A 21,488-nucleotide genomic window follows, 5' to 3' on the forward strand; every position below is an offset into this window, starting at 1 on the left:
GGACCATGATTCCCAAACCCATCTCACTCAACAACAATTTCACGTAACTTTTCAAACATGAACGAGAATTATTCTTATTTTTTTTCATTCTAATTCTGTTTGGTAGTTAATCGATATTTGCTACTATAAATATGAAATTTGAAAAGAAAAATAATATTGGAGTGATTTAATTAACTTCATTAACCGAATGAAAATTATAACATTTGCATAGTGAAAAAAAAAAAAAAAAAAAAAAAAAAAACAAACGTACAAATTGAAAAGATTTGCAATGTGGTCATGGGCAGGGTAAAAAATGACTAAAGTTTAATATCAGATGCAATGAGTTGGCCCATAGGCCCATTGGAAACAAGGTTGAATAGTTCTGAACCCAATTGTAACACACAAACTGAACTAGAGCCCAATAGATAGCAAACTGGTAAACCAAATTATAAAATGAAGGTAAATTGATAAATTAACTAAGAAATGAAAGAAAAAGGGATTAGGTTATAAAAGGTGGTATTAATTTACAATTTTGTATTAGGATGTGATATTCACACACTTCATTTTACTTTTCACACATCCTTCTAATTTTCGGACGTCAGATCGGATGAATTGAAGAAAATCAACATATAGAAATTAACAAGAGGTGTGTAAGAAGTAAAATAGGGTGTGCATAGCACACCCCTTTTGTATTAAGATTGTAACCTGCAAATCTCTAGCATCTCATAGCTTAACTAGTTAAAAAATCGAATGAATGTACACATGTCAGATTGTAATTTATCTGTAGCTGAGTGATTTCTTTTCACTTTCAAGTTCATTGCTTACATCTAAGGCTACAAATTGGATACGTACGCTTCAAGTTTGGGTCATTTGTGGCTTATTCCAGCTCAACTTAGCTAATCATAAGCTTGAGCTCATTTCCACATCGGATAATACTTCCCTCCTCCCTTAAGAAAGGAAGTTATTCTTCCCTGACATCATTTTACCGTAGAAATTTCATAGTCGAAATCATTTTTTTTATCATCATCTAAATATGTATTATCATTCAAAAAATTATTTGATTCAAAAATTGTTTAGTCATCAAGACATCAATGTATTGAACAAACTGATGGTTATGATAATAAATAGCATCCTCACATTGAATTCTTCAAAAGGCGATCTTTTTTCACATAATGAAATTTTTACACTAAAGGATGGCGCAAAAAAAAAAAAAAAAAAAAAAAAGAAGTATCAAACTCATCATTGTAAAATTTAAATCGTCAATTTGCAGTGTTAGATAATATCCTCTAAGATCTCTTACTTACAAATGAGCCTGAGCCTGTAGTAATAAGTGACTGGAAGAGATGATGTTTAGATTATAATTGATGCAGTAATCAAGGCTCTCACGCATGTATAGATTTTTTTTTTTTTTTTTTTTATTTTGGTTCAAATGATAGATTTGGTTATATTAGATGTTAGATTAGCCAATGACGGGGTTCGAACCCACGTCATCATGCAAAAACTCAACATTTTTCCACCACTGTGGTAAAAATCCACTTGCTGTATGTATAGAAATTTACCAAGAGTCTCATGGTAATTGGAACCATCAAATATATTTAATTTAAGTTTTAGAGCAACACAAATATTAGTAGCCATTTAACAATATTTTAAATAGTATTGGGGAGACTAAAAATCCAATTCGGACTTGGGTTTTTATTTGTGTTTGTACTCTTTATAAATATCATGTATTAGAAGCCATTGACAGGCTGGAATGAATGAAAAACATTTTTTTTTTTTTTGTGTAATTAAAGTGAGTCTTTCTTCTTTCGAATAATCAAGCGTTTTGATTTGGTCGTGTAAGTGAATTCACGATTAGCGACATGATTGCTTTCGTTGTCGTTAGTTGAGTGATTTTCAAATTCTATCTCCGTACAGATGTGAGCGAATCCGACTCTCTGTAGAACGATTCTTAAATCATTTATTCCTCGTCTTTTCGAGACAGTTTAATTCTTTCATGCGTTAATAAGAAAGAGAAGAGAATAAATGCCTTTGAATTTGATGTTTGTACGGTAAAGTAATTTGAGAACTTTCTTGGTTGCGTGAAGACAATCTTTTTGTACAAATTGGTGTTTTGCTGTCGTGTCCAGTTTTGTACGTGATCCACATGTCTTGTAATCTCACACGCATTGTCATTTTTCACACATCAAAGATTCTTGAGGGAAATTTCACGAAAACAGAACAATATTGGCATCCAAATTGATGAGATTGTGACATGTGAATTTAAAATTAAATCCCAGCAACAAAATTTAGATCAAACCCGCGATTATTATCCTAAAAACCGCGAAGGGTAGAGATCATGCTCTGTAATTTGCTAGGGTTTCATTTTGGTTCTTATAATTCATAACGTTAAAACAGTCGGTGACGGATATAGAAAAAATTCTTTGGGGTCAAAAAGGAAATAGCACAAACATTTTTGGACAGAACAACAGGTAAATTTTCAGTGTTGACATTTGTTAAATAGTTAGTTGGCTATAGTCATCTAGCAAGCCTTGCAATGCATATAAAGACATTGTCAAAAGATGTCAAGTTTCGCTCAAACATTTTGTCAAACACTTGTGCACAAAGTAAATACTAATAGAATGATCCAAATGTCATCAAACACTCGTACGGTTAATTTTTATCACATATTATTTATATTTAATTTAAAATAAAAAAAATTAAATGTTTTTTTATAGTACTATATATAATGAACAAACATAGTGGACGGATTCTTGAAATCCTCAAGGGGATACGGATTCAACCAACTTAAACCCTTACTTTCTTTCAACTTCTCTCAAAGCTAAAGTGTGTTGCTTTATGCATGTCTATCTGTCGCAAACCACGTGGGTCTGTACTCCGTAGACCTCTGCTCTACTTTTTATTCACCAAACGACAAAAACCAAATCAGTTCAAGAAACTGAGAAATACTAAATTATTTTATAATATTAACACAACAATTAAACAAGCAAAATAAAGCAACGCACGGATTATAAAAAGTTCCATTTTAAAAGTCCTTAAGATTTCTTTTTGAGAATTAATAACAATAATAATCGCAAACTTTTTTAAATCTCACCATCTCTTAAATTATCAAAGACTAATGTTTAATATATTCGTTCTGATTTCTTTTTAATTTATTATTATTAAAAAAAGAGCTCAAATTATTTTAATAATCTGAAAAAATAAGAGATTCGAACCAATACGCATGATAAAGCTAACATTCTATTTACCAAGGAATTAAACTCCATTCCCCTCTCCGTTTAATTTATTTAAACTAAACATTACTTTGTATGATTCTCACGTCTTATTATTTAAACAGAATATTAAAAAAAAAAAGTGCTTTGGAAAAATGAAAAAAGTGCTTTAAAATAAAACAAGTGCGTGAGAAGGATAAAAATTATTATTTTTTCTTGAATTCAATAGTACAAAATTAATGGTAAAATTAAATTGATAATTTATCAATCTAGTAAAAATAAAGCCAGACTATACAATAATCGAAATATTAAATTTACTTGAAAATTACTTTCGAATTAATAATTAAGGTCACTACTCACATATAATGAGTTAATTAAACGGCGCAGAGAGTCCTTAAAGAAACAAAGAGACACAACCATGCTTAAATCAAAGATATTAAACTCAACGAATTAAATATAATTAATATATATCATTGGATCATAACAAAAGAATCTCCATAGTCATCATCATTAGCAACAGTAATGATGAAGTTAATAATAATAATTATAATTAATAATTAAGGCCGATGGAGTAATCATCTGCCGTAGAAACACCGTCCGATCAAATCAACACCGTCCAAATAATATCTCCATCACCAATAATAATCCACCTTATTGAAAAAAACTAAAAAAACCAAAAATAGTAGTTAAATTCTACCCGCTAATATACGAAACTCAAGATCCGCCTGCTGCATCTCTCTCTCGGTGACCGAACCAGCGGATAAAGGCCTCGTCCGCAAAACACATCTAGGCCAAAAACGACGCCGCGATGACGACGGCGACCACGGAACCGGCAGAGAAGCCTCTGTTCACGGCTGCACCAGATGGGGCGGGAGCCTCAGCAGACGTAGTCGACTCAGTAGGAGCAGAAGATGTGACGTCGTAGGTGGATGGGCCGGAGGCGGGAGTGGAGGTGGGTGGTGAGGGTGGAGAGTCGGATGATGGAGAGCTGGATGGGGAGGAGGAGGAGGAGGAGGAGGTGGTGGGGGCGGAGGAAGGAGAGGTTGATGAAGCCGAGGACTTGGGAGCCTCAGAGGAGGCGGATGGGGTTGCTGCTGGGGTAGCGGATGGGGTCGCTGCTTGTGTGGCGGATGGGGTCGCTGCTGGGGTGGCGGATGGGGTCGCTGCTTGGGTGGCGGATGGGGTCGCTGCTTGGGTGGCGGATGGGGTCACTGCTGGGGTCGCTGCCGGCGTGGCGGATGGTGTCTTGGTAGCTGCTGCTGGGTTTGATGAGGGTGGTGGAGTGGATGATGGTGATTGGGAGGAGGTGGATGAGGCAACCTTAGCCTTGTCGTCGGAGAAGGCGGAGGCGGCGAGGAGAGCCACTGTCACCATCAACAACGCGAATGAAGAGCGAGCCATTGTGAGTAAGGAGAGAGAACACAGACAGGTAGAGAGAGTGGAGAGATAGAGAGGGAGGAGGAGGGTTTGTGATTTGGACAAAGACGGTTGAAAGGGAAAGACAGGAGGAGGAATATATATAGTGAGGTTTTGGGGTCTGTATTTCAGTCTGTTGACGTTGATGTCCCACCCGTACACGTGTATGGAAAGACCAGGCTTTTGCAAAAAAGTATGGGGAAGGTGAAATCCCAGCCGTCCATATTGGTAGGCCTGCAAACGCGTTTGTTTTTTCTGGTAAAAATCTTAATTCGATTTACTTTTATTAGCTGAAAATTTATGCGTTTTGCTTGGATTTTCTATTTTCTATTATATATAAAAATAGAATATCTTTCATTTTTAACCTCTGAATTAATTTGGTAATTGTGATTTGTAGGAGCATTATCCGTGCTCTTTAAGGTAAATATTTCCCACTTTCAAGTATGGTATATTGAAAAGCGCAAATGTCGTTTTATATAAGTGTTTTTTCATCGTAAACAAAAGGAAAATAAATAATTTAAAATATGAATGAATAAGGTTAATTGCGTCAAAATCCCTATTGGACAAAATTTACCCTATGGATCTAAGGTCAGGTCCAACCTCGTCATACAACTAATTACTTTACTTAATTACAAGTGGTAAATTGGCGTATGAGATTAAATGTTGAAGATGTTGAATTTAAGGTTAAAGTTAGAGATCGGAGCCTAAGGTCTAAGCTTAAGTGTAGATTTAAATTTGATTCAACGTTCAAAATCTAGGATTGAGCTCAGATTACTTGCAAATTGACGATATGTTGAAAAACTCACGATTGAAAAAAAAATCAATTGGATTGAAGTTGTTAACCCTACTTTATTCACATTTTAATTTTTTTTTTTTTTTTTACCTTTTGTTTACAATGAAAAAACACTACCCTCATTAACATTGCAAAATTGTCTTTGGTCAAGCCTTCTCCATTTTTATTCAATACAATGATATTCTAATTTAATGTGTTAGAGATTTGAGCTATAGGATACGGTGAGACGAACCCCAAATTATGTGAGTTAAACTAAATATTTTTTACTTATAAGAAGAAAAAAATATTACTAAACTGTAATATGCTAGTGGCAACCAACGTCATTTTAGATTGTTTATAACAAAGAGTATGAGAGAAATGAAGGATCATTATGCACAACACATGCTGAACATACAAATCACTGAGGCCAACTCAAGAATGTGAAGAGATTTATACCTAGCATCTTGTATCAAATAATTATATTCTTCAGCTCTACCATCTTCCTTATCGATCCCTTGGCGTTATCATAACCTCCGCGTCCGTATATGGTCAGCGTCGACGTTACCCTCCTTCTATCACTCCCGTACCTCTGATTCAAGTCTCCATGTGCCATCCACATTCAGTTGGTACGGTACTTTGGGTGTACCTATTGGCCCCGTCCTCGACACTGAGTGGTGGTGGTGGCACGTATGTGTTTTCTTTGTTGCCCCTTGCCCAAGCATGATAACGTGTTACAGGCATTCCAACTGCTTTTTGTTTCGGTTTGAGTGGCCAACATCATCCTATGTTCAAGCAGATAATCGACATTTGGAGTGTCAAATCACACTAATTAACATTTAGATTAGGCTATTAAAACACCGTACCTAGGTCAACATATTGTCCCATGGGCCATGCATGGATATATTATTTAGATCTTATCCATCTCAGAGCATGCATGCACGTTGGCTAATTATGCACTATAAGAGCAGCGGGAAAACAGTGTTATTTTGGCAGACACTTTGAATTAGAATTGATAAACAAATGCGTTAATGTGAAACCCTTTTAATTTTTGTTAACGTTATGGTTTTGTAGTTCAGCTGAGGTACTAACATTCTTTGATAAGTTAGTTACTTCAATCCAAATTGTGAGGAAATGATAGGAAAGTATATAAGTTACAATTAATACGTTCATGGCATGAGAATGTACAGTGACAATATACTCGTGCCATAAATATTGTTATGCGCATAAAGGGCCAAAGAAAGTACATGCTTAAGAAGGATTTGGGGTATGTCTAAAAAAGACTAGAAGAATTAGGACTCAGGTAAACAAATTGATTTCATTTAAATAAGGGTTGGGAACTTATTTAATTAATTATTTGTATACTTTCATTGAACACATTCATATATAAACTACTACTAGATTCGGAAGTGCCTGATTAGGGTTATGGTGCTGAATTAATTTTAATTTCTAATTGAAGCAAAAGTTGATATCGCGTGAACCAAAAACATGGCTGGTTTGATATGCATAAATGTGAATTTTACAGACGAAGATGAATGGAAACACAGAGAGAGTCGTCGAGTTAACCACCTGTGCAAATGGGAAATGTTGAAACCTTTTGTTTTTATTGTGGGATATGGTGAGCAACTTCCCCGTGGCTCCCAAAATTACTCTATTTATATTTGATATGATTATCTCACTCGTTACGTAATTGACTCTCTCTTATAAATTTAATCTCTAGAAAAGGAAAGTACGTGATATAGACGATAAATGATGAATGAAGAATGGTGTGGTAGGAGGGAGATGAAGAAATAAAATTGAATGAATAAAAACCAAATCTTCAAAAAATGGGTAAGAGTGGATGTAGACTGCAGAGAGCTGGAAATTCCCAAAACACAACCGCTTTTATATTTCATAGAGGAAATTGTAAAAATGGTTCCTCAATTTTAACTCAATTTGAGTAATAGTCCCTTAACTAAAAACCTATGACCATTGGTCCTTGAACTCATCAAAACACATAGAGGAAATTGTAGAAATGGTTCCTCAATTTTAACTCAATTGGAGTAATAGTCCCTTAACTAAAAACCTATGACCATTGGTCATTGAACTCATCAAAACATGCAACTATGGTCATTTTCGTCAACTCCATTAGAACTTCTATTAAAATGAGTCATGTGCCACACACGTGAGGCTGAATCAAGAAGCAAATATAGAAAACCAAATGAGAAAAATTGTAGAAATGGTCCCTCAATTTTAACCCAATTGGAGAAATGATCCATCAACTTTAACGCAATTGGAGCAATAGTCCCTCAACTTTAATCAAATTGTTGCAATGGTCATTCCAACATGATTCATTTTGACATAATCTTGAATGAGTTGATGAAAATGATCATAACTACACGTTTTGATGAGTTGGAGGGGCCAATGGTCATGGAATTTTAGTTGAGGGTTCATTGCTCCAACTAGATTAAAATTGAGAGACCATTGTGATAGGATTTTTAGTACCTGCACAAATAGGGTTAAAATCACTGAAAATACTTGTAAGAATACAAGGTAATTGTAATATAAATGCTCATGCAAGGTCGTTATCCCCAAGGATTGTTTGACTAATTTGTAATCAAATCAACTCTTAATTAACTATTAAAACAAATTTTTATCAAAGATTTGAGATTTATGAATTTAAAAAGATTAAATTAACAATAAAAGAAATATGACAATTTGGAAATAATGGCAGCAAGGAAGAAAAAACGTTTTTAAAATTAACAATTTAGAGAAATCTAAGATTTAGCCATCACCGTCACAATCCTATGCAAATCTATCAGTTACTTATGAATTTCCACATATATGCTTTGAAGGTTAAGTTTTCCTAATGCATATTTTCGTTCAAGCAAAAACATATATCTAACATGCAATCCGTCTGTGATGTTCAGATCAAATATAAACATGCAAGACTCATTAAGTTTCGCGAAAACCCTCTGAAAAACCATGCAACCCTTAAGAGCGTGATGTTCGCCTTAAGTGAACTTACAATTACTAATCACAAGAAGCCCTCCTCAATTTCAGGGTGATGTTCCAACAGAAATTGCATCAAATTACTTGTCTAAATATTCTAATGGTGATCAGTCATTAAAATAGATAGATATTTTTAATCGCGGTAATTAATAATTCAAAGCAAGCATGCACCCATTCATAAGCAAATTAATAAAATCACATATTCATGTTCAGGCTTATGGCCTAACCCTAGCAAAGGATTCTCTCCTGAGCCCAAGGAGAGGACCCTCTTGGTCAAATGATTTGGACCATTGGATGAAAATCCAACGGCTACAAACAAGAAATCCCTTTAAAGTTATAATAATTATAACCGTTGGATTTTCATCCAACTGCCCAAGTCCTTTGGTCAGGAAGATCTTCTCCTTGGCTCAGGAGAGGATCCAAATCCCCGCGGGAGAGCTTCTGTACGCGGTAGCCCTGATTTTCTCCTTTTCCTCGGGCAATGGTGTTCATTGGATGACCGTACAACACGAGTAATCCATGTTTCTATTCAAATACTTTGATAATTAGAGTAATTTTACATACACGAAATTAATCAGATAATTTTCGGATACCAAATAAGTTACAAGTGTTTCATTTGTTCATATTTAATTTCACTACGAACCTCATTTATTTCTAGTAATTACACGTCTTCATAGCTCCCTGCATATACAAGGTTGAGGCTGGAGGCTCCTCTTTCTTATTGGTGATTTTAACTACTCTCTACTTACTTTACTGGTCCCAGTCGCATAAGCATGCATTGCTAGAGCTGGAGGAGTTTGAGAATGCAACTAGAAAATCTTGTTCTAGATCGAAAGAACCCGAATTCTTCACCCAGCTTCCAGAGAGTCCACTTCATTTGGAAAACTCATCCGCAGGCAGCTTCGGAATGCTATGTCATCACTTTGCTTGAAGAAGAATTGAGGAGAAGGGGGCCATGTTGTAAGTGCCTGCAATGCCCGGGACGCCATCAGGCACGATGTCATTGGGAGACTCCAAATTAGTGTCAACCTGGAATTCAACAAGGCTTGTATTCAGTAGAGTTTGGTAATGGATGATAATGATAAAGAAATGAACACATATGCTCCATTTCATTGAAGTCAACAACTATTTGAATCACCGGGGCTATTTACACGAGGGATGATAATAAGAAACAAAATTAACGGAGGCGCAGCAATCTATGATTTTCCAAAGGAATGCATATAGTAAAAGATGCAGATCCTTTGGTGAACAATTTCTCGAAAACAAAGGATTATGCATAGAAGTGGGGGAAAAACCAACCACACGAAACCATTTCCTCTTGACCGGTGGTGCGGGCATTGGAACTTTAATAAAATAGTCATGTGCATTGAATGCCAAATAGATGTCGCCTTCACTATTGTCATGAAACCTGCAAAACAAAAGTTTCAGTACACATGTTTCTGATGCATTTAACAGTCTTGAACTTATAATCTTCAAGGTTAAAGTTACTAACAAGAGAAATGTAAATTGAACAAGAAAAAAAGGAAAATGGAAAATGCTATACAACAAGCCATAGAATCAAGTCCAAGACTGATGTTAGCAGAAAGCGGAAAAAACAACGGAAAAATCAGATGCTTTTCTAGGTGGTATCTAACTTAACAGCGCATGCTCAAAAGTACAAAACCGCATTAAGGACCAACAGCCATCAAACGTAAGGATACCTTGAAGCAAGACATGATCACTTAACAAATTACTCATCAACTCCCCTCACGCAATATCTTGAAAAGAATATTCAAATTTACAGTATCAAAAATCTGTACTTTAAAAAGAAAACAGGCATAAGTCCTTACGTAAATGCAAGGAATTTACTCTCATAGTTGTACCAGTTGTCTTCATGCCATGTCACATCATGCTACACCAATAATTCTTCAATGAGTCTTAGAACAAGGGGATCCGTAAAGTTAAAATTCAAGCATGAATGCCTCAAAAAATAAAACAAAAGGAAAAGGAGATTACTTTCTCAAGAAATGTATCACGACCAAATACACGATGTGCTTGTCGAAACTTTATCACCTCCTTGAAAAACCTGAAGCGATTGTTGTTCCGTGCCTTCAACTGTCATGCCATAAGATTATTACATGCCAGTCGTAGATTAAAGTTCAACAAAAGCTGAACAAAAAAACTTACCAGTCCCCACTGGAAATGGTTAAGAGCAGTATCATGCCCATAACTGTTGTTATTTCCATGTCGAGTATGCCCATATTCATCCCCCATCAGCATCATTGGGGTTCCCTGGTCAAGTGCATTCAGAAGCTTACATCAGCACTAAATGTGCTCAAAGTGGCATGCAAATTAAGTATTTTAAAGATATCAATGTTGCCAGATCCGAAAAGAATTGTCTAGCAAGAGTACACAATCATACCAGAGGTTTAAATCTATTTACCGCCAATCAACAGGCAGAAAAAAGGCAGGACCCCATTACAAGGGGCATAATAATTTTCAATGCTTCCGGATTCGGCAAATGTCAAGTAAAAGCTGAATTTTGAGACCATGTAACTGACGTCTGAACTTAACAAGTTTAATATAGCTCAAACGGAAAGCACGATAGCACATGCATATGATATGACACATGGAATTAGATTTTGAACAAATTTACCTGGGATATCATTAATGCCAAATGAAAGTTTTTCATTTGGCGGGAGCGAATAGCTTTAACAGTAGAATCATCAGTTTCTCCTGTCAAATAAATGTGGAAAAAATGAAATTTCAACACATGCATATAGAAACACAAACTAATGCTGCAGGGACAAAATGTAATATAATTTTTTAATTAAGCAGTACCCATTTACATCTTCTCTTATAGAATATATGCACAAAACTCAAAATTGCACGTACACCATATTTATTTACTTTGTGGTTTTACATAACATGGAAATGGACAGTTCACTACTTGATACTATCATTGTAATTACATTGATTAAAACTTTAACTACCTAGGCATTTAGGAAGTTCGGCGAAGATAACAAAAAATATCAAATCTAATGCTTAAATAACCAAAGACAGAGATAGGACATGAACTTTTATTTTTAAGATGTAGAATTTGTACTTATAACCACCCCCTCCCGGGCTTCCCCAGTACACATACTAATACAACGCTAGCTTGAAATTGAAAATGAATCATCAATTGACGCCCTGTGGCCTTGACCACAAATTTTCAGTCCTGCCAATACACTAAAGCTAGAATAATAACAAAATACATCAAGGAGCAAGCGTCGAAGTTAGCCCTACCTTCATGACCACAATTCCAGCTCAAATTATCGTTATTTCCATCATTTCCTCCTTCTCCATTAGCATCATTGTGCTGCAAAATCAACAATGAAGTGACAAACTGGATGATGTAGACTTAAATAAACAAAAAACAATTGATGCATTAACAAATGTTGAAGTACCTTGAAATTGTATGAAACAAGATCATATAGTGTGAACCCATCATGCGCAATAATAAAATTAACGCTGTGATACGGTTTGCGCTTATTCACCTGTGGAATAAGCAAAAATAATGAGAACATGTAACCAGAGCTTGCATTAAAATGCAAAACACAAATAAATAAAAAATACAACACTGATGCAGACTTGCAGTTAAACAACTAGCTAGTAGTAGAAAAAACGATGCAATGTACGTTTACTACAGGATGGTCGTACATTCAACAGAGGCCAAACAAATTCCCAGATGAAAAGAGCGAGTAAAATAATACAAATCCAGATTAAGAAGTTGATAAGTTGATAAAACAGAAGAAATAATAATTGTAGTTCAAGGTCGTGAAATCAGACACTCTACATCTTTTTATTATCCATGGTGATAGAAAAAAGAATCATAAACCTAAAAAGAGTTTTGGGGTATTGTGGAAACTAGAAAGGAAAAAAGCACATTCAATGAGCATGAGGGTACTTTGGTTGCATCAGAATAAAAAAATTTCAGTAATGCGGGTACTGGGACCAGTTTTAATCAAGATAGTTTGTGGAGAAAAATATCATTTTCAGAAAAGATGTATGGCTGCCTTAATATGAAACATAAGGCATTCTGTTCTTTTGATTGTAATGGGGTATCCCCGCGTCTAACTTCACCCGAGACGATAAAACTTGGGAGATAAGTTTTCGATCACAGTACTGAACCCAGTTCCATGTTCAATTTTATTGAATTTTCAAGCTGGGGCAAATCATCCCAGTTGAAATTCAAAATACAGATTAGGCAGCTTAACAAGTTTGCATGGTGAACATCAACAATACCAAATTGATAGTTACGGAAAAAAAGGAAATGATAGTAAACGGAAAACAGTATAATGCAATAATATTGATGAAAAAACTTACTTTGTAAAGGTCAGCAGATCCAGAAATGCGGCTGGCAAAACTTCCTTTCATACCAGAGTCACCCTGTATAAAGGAAATTCAATGAAAAATCTGAATATGTATATATACATATTTGTATGTGTATACATGTGTGTGTGTGGCTTTATGTAATTTATAATCCAACCACACAATAAAATACAAGAAAGTGGTACTTAGAAGGTACAAATAACAACCACCATAAAATGGCAAAAGTCATGCCAAGCAAAAGAGGAAGACAAATATAACTGCAATGATTAAAGAAAGTTCATGGCAGTCAAAAGACATATCATAACAGTGTTAACACTGAACAAAATGACATTACACTAAACTTAATCCCACTCAATCAGTTTATGGCAAAGCTTCAAAAAGCATCCACTGATCTAAATAAATAAATATATTGAATCTTATGCAAGCCCTTGCTTATCTAATTCAGCCTTTATGGATTAAAATGAGAGGAAATCCCTTTTGAGTAATAATCCATACTTGCACTTTAATATTTGTTGTTATATCAGTTCTTGTACTTTGCATTAAAGCTAAGAGCGTGGTTATGTCATAGAGCATTTAAGACGACTGTCAGTTCTTAAGAATACCTTTATAAATCTCCTTAAGTCATCACGATATTTCCCATTCCATTCAGCCCACCTGCATTAAAGGAATCTCATGAGTAATGGACGAGAGCCACCCAAACTTTCACAGGCATACAAGGATCCTTACAAACAAATTGGTACATCAACATCAACATTCGCATCCTTCACCAAACGGCAAACAATAAAAACATCTCATGCACAGCTCCAAACCATACAGACCAAGAAGTGGTCCTTAAAAACAATATGAAGCACGAAAAAAAAAACATAATCTAGAAGCAAAATATTCAGATATAGGTGGAGACAATGAATTGTTACATTTTTCCGGCAAGCCAACTTTATTCACACACAAAAAAAAAAAAAAAAATATATATATATATATATATATATATAAATAAAATTAGAGGATGCAAAAAAGTGTCCTCTTTTGTCTTTGACAAGAAAGTAACATTTACTTCTAGAAATCTCAGGCTAACAGCTATAAAATTAGAGGATGCAAAAAAGTGTCCTCTTTTGTCTTTGACAAGAAAGTAACATTTACTTCTAGAAATCTCAGGCTAACAGCTTCTCCCGCATAACTATGATGAATTGTACATTAGTAAAATGAATCACCTGTCCCAATTTGGAAATCTTCCAACAAGATAAAGGCCTCCACAATCCCAAGGTTCGGAAATGATTTTACATCTTGATAAGATGGCATCTTTTGCAATAGCCTGGTCCAACAAACAAGGCTAAGTCAATCCTCACACAACTAAACATCTAGAACTTCACTCATTAACTAGAAGGCAGGTCTACATGGAAAATCATATATAATTATGCCCATAGCAATGGCCACCAACTTGTAACTATAAAAGTAACAACGGACATTTTCAGAAATTCATAATAACAAAGACATTGATTTTAAAACTAGATACACGAAGCAAACTTCTGTATGGTTTGCAAATAACTTACCCTAATAAGTGGTGGTGCGTCAAGAGGAGTTCCATCTGCTCCCCGACAAAGAACACTGGCAAGGTCAAATCTAAATCCATCCACATGATATTCAGTAACCCTGAAAATGTGTAACAAAAGATGAAGTATGAAGCTTGATATGAAATAGCTATTCATTGTATAAATCAACGAATGAAGACGATTTATGAGACAAGGGAAAATATTATACTAATCATTTTTGTCGAAAAATTTAAACTTCTTACACTGGAAATTCTCTAGTGTTGCATCAGAATGTATAAAGTCCAGGCCTTTCACTCATGGCCAATTGGTTAAGGGTTGCATGCTCTAATACTAACATGACACCATAACAGGCAATTTCTCCACTTGTCCGGCCCAATTTGGCCACACATGCTCCACATCACCCAATATAATAGATCTACATGTTTGGCTGAGTCTAGCCACAAGGGCCAGGGCTTAATGAGAATATAAAATCCCAAATTGGGAATTAGGGAATTCCAAGTCTTGCACCACAATATACAAACTTTTGGGCTTCTCTGACCATTGCCAATTAGTTTGGATTGGCTAACTTAAGTTCAACAATATTAAACAAAATTACGGGTCATTTTCACCTAAATATTAATTCATTTCCTGAATCATGGGAGAAGTTATGATTCCATGAAAGTACCAAGGAAAAAAAAAGAAGGTGTTAGGGTATAGGGGGCACTAAGGCTATAGACTTTTATGTCATATATCACATTTGAATAAGTTTATAAACAATGACTACAATATTGTGTCAAATGATAAAAGACATCACAAATACAATTACAATGTTAATCGCCAGATGGATAGAAATGCCAACAGATTGAAACAGATGATAACACAATAAGTTAAAAAATATAATGTTACAATCCTTCTATGAATTAGTACTCTGTGAATTGTGTCCTACCAATGTCTTAAACTGTCAAGAATGAGCTCCATGACAACAGGATGGTTACAGTTTAATGTGTTCCCTGAAAACCAACAAATACAAAATCTTAGAACTTCAGATATTAACAATGCTAGTTTTAACATTTATTCAAGGCCAAAGTCAATCATGTTTTGCGTCCAAAATCCAGCAGTACAGTCCAAAAATTGTCACCTTCAAAGTTTACTTTGGCAAAATACATACACCTTCCCTTCATTGACAAATCAATTCCATATCCATGTGATATAAGTTATAACACATTCATGCTATATAAACATTTCATACACTTTGCCTTCGATAAAACAGCACCATCAGAATTTGCAGGTAAGAACACAGTTAGTAAAGACATTTGAATTAATTACCGCAGCCAGTGTAGTTAAGTAATTGGCCATTGTTGTTTACGTCCAGCATGTAGTAAACCTGTAGACGTAGTATGCATCATTTATAAAAAAAAAATCTGAAATAATACCTCCAATACTTTATTTTAAAATAGATGTCCAGTGTTTTAAAGTTGTACATCCTGCCACAGCCAGAAGTTTATTCCACAAGGGAACTGTGTAGGTTAACTCCGAATTAGAAATTGTAGGTTAACTCCAAAATTCAGAACCCTAAACAGTTGTAGCCTCCTTATTAGCAAAATTCAAGCTTAGATTAAATGAACGATATTTATAAAGACTAAAATGAATCAAATCGCTCTTATATAGTTGATTAAATTTCAGTCTTTAAGACCTAGGAGGTGCAAGGAAATTTTCTCTCTAATTGATGGCAGTAAAATCTAGTTGAGCTAAAAGCCTTAATTCCAACTGTTTGGGGATTAAAATACACAGTCAAGGCATGAAAATAGTGTAACTAAAATAATCATAACAGAAGTATGACATCACCTTATTATCTACGCCGCGAAATGAAGTTGTATAGGGGTTGGCATCATCAGCTTCATTAGTATGATTATAGACAACATCCAAAATGACCTGTCCAAAAGGATAAGGTTTCACAACTGCAATATTAGGAACTTTGCAGAAAAGACATACTTTACCTCTATCCCAGCACCATGCAAGGCTTTAACCATTTGTTTAAATTCCTGAGAAGCTTTAAGGGGCCCTCCACCAGCACTTGCATAGCGGCTCATAGGAGCAAAGAAATTTATTGTCGAGTAGCCCCATGTGTTTATCTTCAAAGCAAAAGAAGCCATACGCACACAGTGTTATACAAATTAGATCACTTGACCATGGTAACAGTTAATGCTTACAGGATTTAAAAATTGGAAAAAGAAAAAATACACAATAATTATCTACAATTATTGAAAGATCATCTTGTTGAGACGCCTCGAATAACCAGCTTAAACTTTGAAACCACCTCGGGTATCCAACTTGTCAGTCAGTAGCACCTATCTGTGGCAATGACTTCATATATAGTATAGAAAATGACCTGTGATACTGATGATAATGTCATAACATAATTTAGGTTGATGGTGATTCATTAGATAGATTTTTCTCCCACACAATGTTGGTTTTAAGTTCTTATCAGATCCATTTCTCTATGTATCAATATAAATGTCCTATTTTTTATTGAAAACATCTAGATTTTCATCTCAGACTATGAAGAGAAGTTACAAAGAAAGCTACAGCAAGGTATATATTATAAAATTCAGTAACAAATGAAGAGAAGTTGATTTAAATACCATGTGATCTCTAGGATTTGGTCTCCTCTGGAACTCAAACTCATCAAATTCGAAAACCGGCAGCAGTTGCACTGCATTGATACCAAGCTCTCGAAGGTGTGGAATCTAAAGATTAAAATGGAGGGGAAAAATCAGAGAAGTCCATCATACGTGAAACTGTAAAGGATAGCAATTTAATAGTTGAAGTTGCAATTTCAATTATTTATACGTGGAACTGCAAAGCAGTATATGTTGTCATTATTCATGATCAATCTTGAACTTGCCAAAGATTATTTCATTAGTCTTGTCTAATGGAAATCGTATCCGGTCAGAACGAACTTAGCAACAAATTTGGTTTTTAATAGGCATATTTATAGGCAACTGGGCATCACTTCAGACAATTATAGAGCTCACACCAAAAATTAAAGTTCTTTTTTTAATTAAAAGTGAGGCAGCAGATAAAAACCTAAGAGACCATCTTTTCAAATGAAAAGGAAAAAGAAAAAACTTAGATACCATTATGCATGTCTCCAGAAGTAGCTCCTTACCGTAACTTAGTTATAGTTTTCTGGTAAATATCATGTATGGAGTTTTGCATGAAAACAGAAGAAAACAATTGAAATTTCAAAAAACAAACGTAAAATGTTATAAAATCAAGTTAAAGAAGGATAGAGTTGAAGGGAGCAATCAGATAATTGATTCAGATATTGCACTTTGTATTAAAATGCTATTAGATAGATAGATTCTCATTCTTCTTGGTAGAACCAATTAATACCTTCTGGATCACACCAAGGTAGCTACCACGTATATCAGGATCCAAACCGCTGGATTCATCAGCTGTATATGCACGAACATTCATTTCGTAGATAACAAGATCCTTCTGAAAAAACAGCAGATAACATACAGGTTGAGATGTGATGAGATGTATTTTAAGTCTACATGGAACTCAGAAACAAGTGGAGCATCAAATGTTTAGTTGGGTAAAAAAAATGAAAATATCATTTATTAGAAAATTAACTCATATCAACTATGAGCATATAAATAATACAGATATTAATAAAAATGCATTCAGTTATGAGTTTTCTCGCGAACCATAAGATGCGATGTTGAGGGGAGAAAGAAAGAGGAACTATCAAATTTCTATCTGATTGAACAAATGTATCAAGACCACAATTTATCCTGTTCACTGCATGATAACCGTACAAACATATTTACCTCAGGTACATTTGGGAGCTTGTAGTTGTCTCCCCAGTAAAAAGGCAAGCTATCAAAATCATAAGTTCCAAGAAATTTAGATAACTTTTTTGGGGTATCTCCAAAAATTCGACGGCCTTCAACTAGCTTTGCGTAAGGATCCACAAGCACAATGCTGCTGTCAAATCGATGTCCCTGATGCCAACCTCGTGGCCCATCCATACGATAACCATAAAGAACATTGCTCCTCGGAAAATCCTGGGAAGAAATAATTTCATTATCATGAGCACTGTGTGTACAAGCAAAGAACTAACGCCATCATTAAATCAAGGACATCTCAAAGACAGGTAGTGCTTTGAGTAACCTAAATCAAATTCTACCTGGATACATATGTGCCAAATGTCACCGGTCTTGTTAACATTACGATCCAAAGGCAGCTCCATCATTCCACCATCCAGGCCTCCAAGGCTTACCATGACAAAATTATATTCATTAAAAGCATCAGTCAACAGATGAATACATCTAGTAACAACAATATATAAACTGAGCATTTTAAACCAAAATCCAAAATCAAAGAAATTATTTGAAAGAAGACTTTTTTTTTATAGGACTAAAAAGAAAGAAATAATATCTCCAAAAAGGCTGCAGAAAATGTCCATTGTCCATCTACATCAAAAATACAGTTGGAACTTAAAAAAAGAAACCAAGTTACATTCAGATCAAAGCTCCCTCTAACGAAGAAAACATGTCCATGGAGAAGTTGAAAATCTACTTTTTTCCAGTTTCCTATAAGAAAAACTGATCTAATTTGTTTCAAACAATGGGAAACTGCCGCCAACAAGCTGAGACGGCACAAAACAATAATTGCCCTTGTGTTAGCCCAGTACTAAAGTAAGCTTCCACCGAGGAATGAAAATTTTTAGGCCAAACCCCAGCCACTTCAAAAATATTACTGTTCTACAACTCCCCGCCTTGGGCCGCCTAAGAGCTAGGCGGTTGGCCACTGCCACAATTAATCCCTGGGCATTAAAAAAAAAAAGAAAGGGCGCCTAGACCCAGGTCAGGTCATTTCAGGTCAAGCGGATCATTTATGTAGGAACCTGCCTAAACCCGCCTAGGCACCCGCCTAGACCACCTAGGTCGCAACTCTCACTTAGACATAATATAGATAACTTACATTTTGCATTTTACTTTTTTCAAATAAATAGTAAGACTTGTTGGAACTTGGATTAACACTCATTATATTCATGTTCCCCTGTTTTCAATATGTTCTACTACTTTATAATTTATATGTCATTCTATTTTGCACTTTATGTCTTCTAATACAATTATATATTTTTTATAAGTATAAGTAGACATGTATTTAAATGTTATATAATAAATTTAGTTAAAAATTAAAAAACCACCCTGGCTCACCTAGGCGCTAGCCCCTACCTGCTGCCCAACTAGCGCCCAGCACCTTTTAGAACCTTGAAAAATATGCCTAAACCTAATCCATATTTGCATAGTGAATGGAGTCAATGGACAATCTGAAAAAAGAATGATGAATGCTCTCAACTGGTCTTTTACAAAAAGCACACAATGCGGAGATACATAAAGGGCCTTCATCCGAGTCAAATTTCAGCCCCAATCCAGACCTCAAGTTTCAGTAATATTGTTAAATTGTCAATCTGCAACATAACAGACCTGGTATTGTATACCGATGTACATAACTACATATATATGTGAGCGTACAAATATATTAACCAACAAACAAAATGGTACTACAATGTTACCTCTCTGGAAATGATAAGCATAGTGTGACAGCTGTTGCATGCTGTGAAAAGATAGCAAAATTTATCCCACTGTCAACTTCTGATACACCCAACGGAAAAGCTTGACCTGGGAAAAGTTTCCATGATGGGCTGGATTCTGACAGTTGGGTTGCTTCTTCCTATAAACACAGACAGTGAACACATGAAAATGTGAAATATTCCCATTCTGGCATTGGCAAGGAGTTGATTAAGGAAAAAAATCATCAATCAGTTTCTGGCTCTCAAACATAGATGAATCATCACTGTTTTAGTATTGTATTTATGAATATTACATAGTTTGGAAGTTTCAGCCAGCAGATATAGAAGGCAAAAGATATGATCCTACATGAAAAAAGTAACTACCTCAAGTACACGTTCTTGAGCACGCCGACCGTAAGCACTGGCTGTACTATGCCTGGCCCCATTCCTGGTCTAACCTATGCCAGAAGTCCATCCATATAATTACCAACAATGCAAAACCAAAATAAATACAAAGTTCGATTCCCTGCATTATCGAAAGATAAACATGCCTTTCTGACAGCTCCTTGCTGATTGCTACCCGATGCATGTTTACTCCACTTCAATCTAATAAACCATCAACGCCGAAATCAACAATAACCCAAATGATTCATCACAAACCACTATATTTCCATAACATAAAATACTGGTAGTAGCACTGCTACAAATACATTTTGGTGTATTTCTGTATGATATTCTTTAAACTTGAAAGTTGAAAAGTAATCATTTTTATTAATTTAAAACAAAACCCACCAAAGCTTTTTCGTTAAAATGGACCCCAAGTGCATAAAAAATGAAAATTCAAACCAAAAAACTGAAAATTCAATCAATCATATAAAAAAATCAAGAAAACAGAGAAGTAAAAGAGAATTACCCCATTTCAATGACAGAAGAAGCCGCTGTGCATGAAGCACTAGCGTGAGATGAAGGGGGAGATGCAAAGAGAGGGAACATGGAGGTATTTGAATCGTACAAATGTGGGGTTCGAAGCATCATTGATCTTTTTGTTGGGATGCAAAGTGTTTGATAAAAGTTGTGGGATAGAATATTGAGAGCCAGAAGGGAATCGAATTTTCAGAGAAAGATGACGGATCTGAGAAAGTTAGGGACAAAAGAAGAGCACCATTTTAGTGACGTTTCGATTGAGCTAAAGCTGAAGCTTCATCGCATGGAATGGAAGTCGGAGAGTGAGAGTGGGAGGATGGAGAGAGAGAGAGGATCAACTACCAAGAACGGCATAGAAGCGGGATGCTTTTTCATGTCTGCCACGTGAACGGATACAAGAGAGTTGGGTCAAGTTTGATGTTGCAATCGACACGTGTTCGATAACCTTTTTTAGCATCATTTTTATTTCTTTGGACTTTTGTACCGACTTATTTTGTGATATTTTATTTTGATTTTTAGAGCACCTCCACCTTTAACAAATGTGTTGGCTCAAAATCTATATTTTAGGCCACCCTTCCAAAACTCACTCCACCCCGCTCAATAGGCTGGCCCAAAGTGGAGGCCAGCTTTGGCCCAGCACATAATGAACCAGCAAGAGATTGACTTACATAATGCCAGACTGACATCAGCTATATGAATTTCTACTTACATAATGCCAGACTGACATCAGCCAT

The 21,488-nt window shown here is 35.4% G+C and overlaps 1 protein-coding gene across 1 annotated transcript; it reads right to left on the minus strand.

Annotated features, from left to right (window-relative positions):
* Nucleotides 1–8,884: 8,884 nt before the first annotated feature.
* On the minus strand, nucleotides 8,885–21,178 carry LOC137717854 (isoamylase 3, chloroplastic). The gene is made up of 24 exons (XM_068457348.2): nucleotides 20,744–21,178; nucleotides 20,382–20,436; nucleotides 20,215–20,283; nucleotides 19,834–19,991; nucleotides 18,439–18,526; nucleotides 18,080–18,316; nucleotides 17,640–17,744; nucleotides 16,886–16,990; nucleotides 16,241–16,375; nucleotides 16,089–16,175; nucleotides 15,570–15,627; nucleotides 15,190–15,253; nucleotides 14,265–14,364; nucleotides 13,926–14,026; nucleotides 13,320–13,371; nucleotides 12,712–12,774; nucleotides 11,793–11,882; nucleotides 11,632–11,704; nucleotides 11,000–11,079; nucleotides 10,531–10,635; nucleotides 10,360–10,458; nucleotides 10,194–10,255; nucleotides 9,664–9,772; nucleotides 8,885–9,393 (listed from the first exon to the last, which is right to left on the minus strand). The coding sequence occupies exons 1-24, from the start codon at nucleotides 20,863–20,865 to the stop codon at nucleotides 9,283–9,285; spliced, it is 2,328 nt and encodes a 775-aa protein (XP_068313449.2). The 5' UTR covers nucleotides 20,866–21,178; the 3' UTR covers nucleotides 8,885–9,282.
* Between the last annotated feature and the right edge of the window lie 310 nt (nucleotides 21,179–21,488).

Source organism: Pyrus communis, chromosome 8, assembly GCF_041283825.1.
Source record: "Pyrus communis isolate YQ-2024b chromosome 8, ASM4128382v1, whole genome shotgun sequence".
Classification (NCBI taxonomy): Eukaryota; Viridiplantae; Streptophyta; class Magnoliopsida; order Rosales; family Rosaceae; genus Pyrus; species Pyrus communis.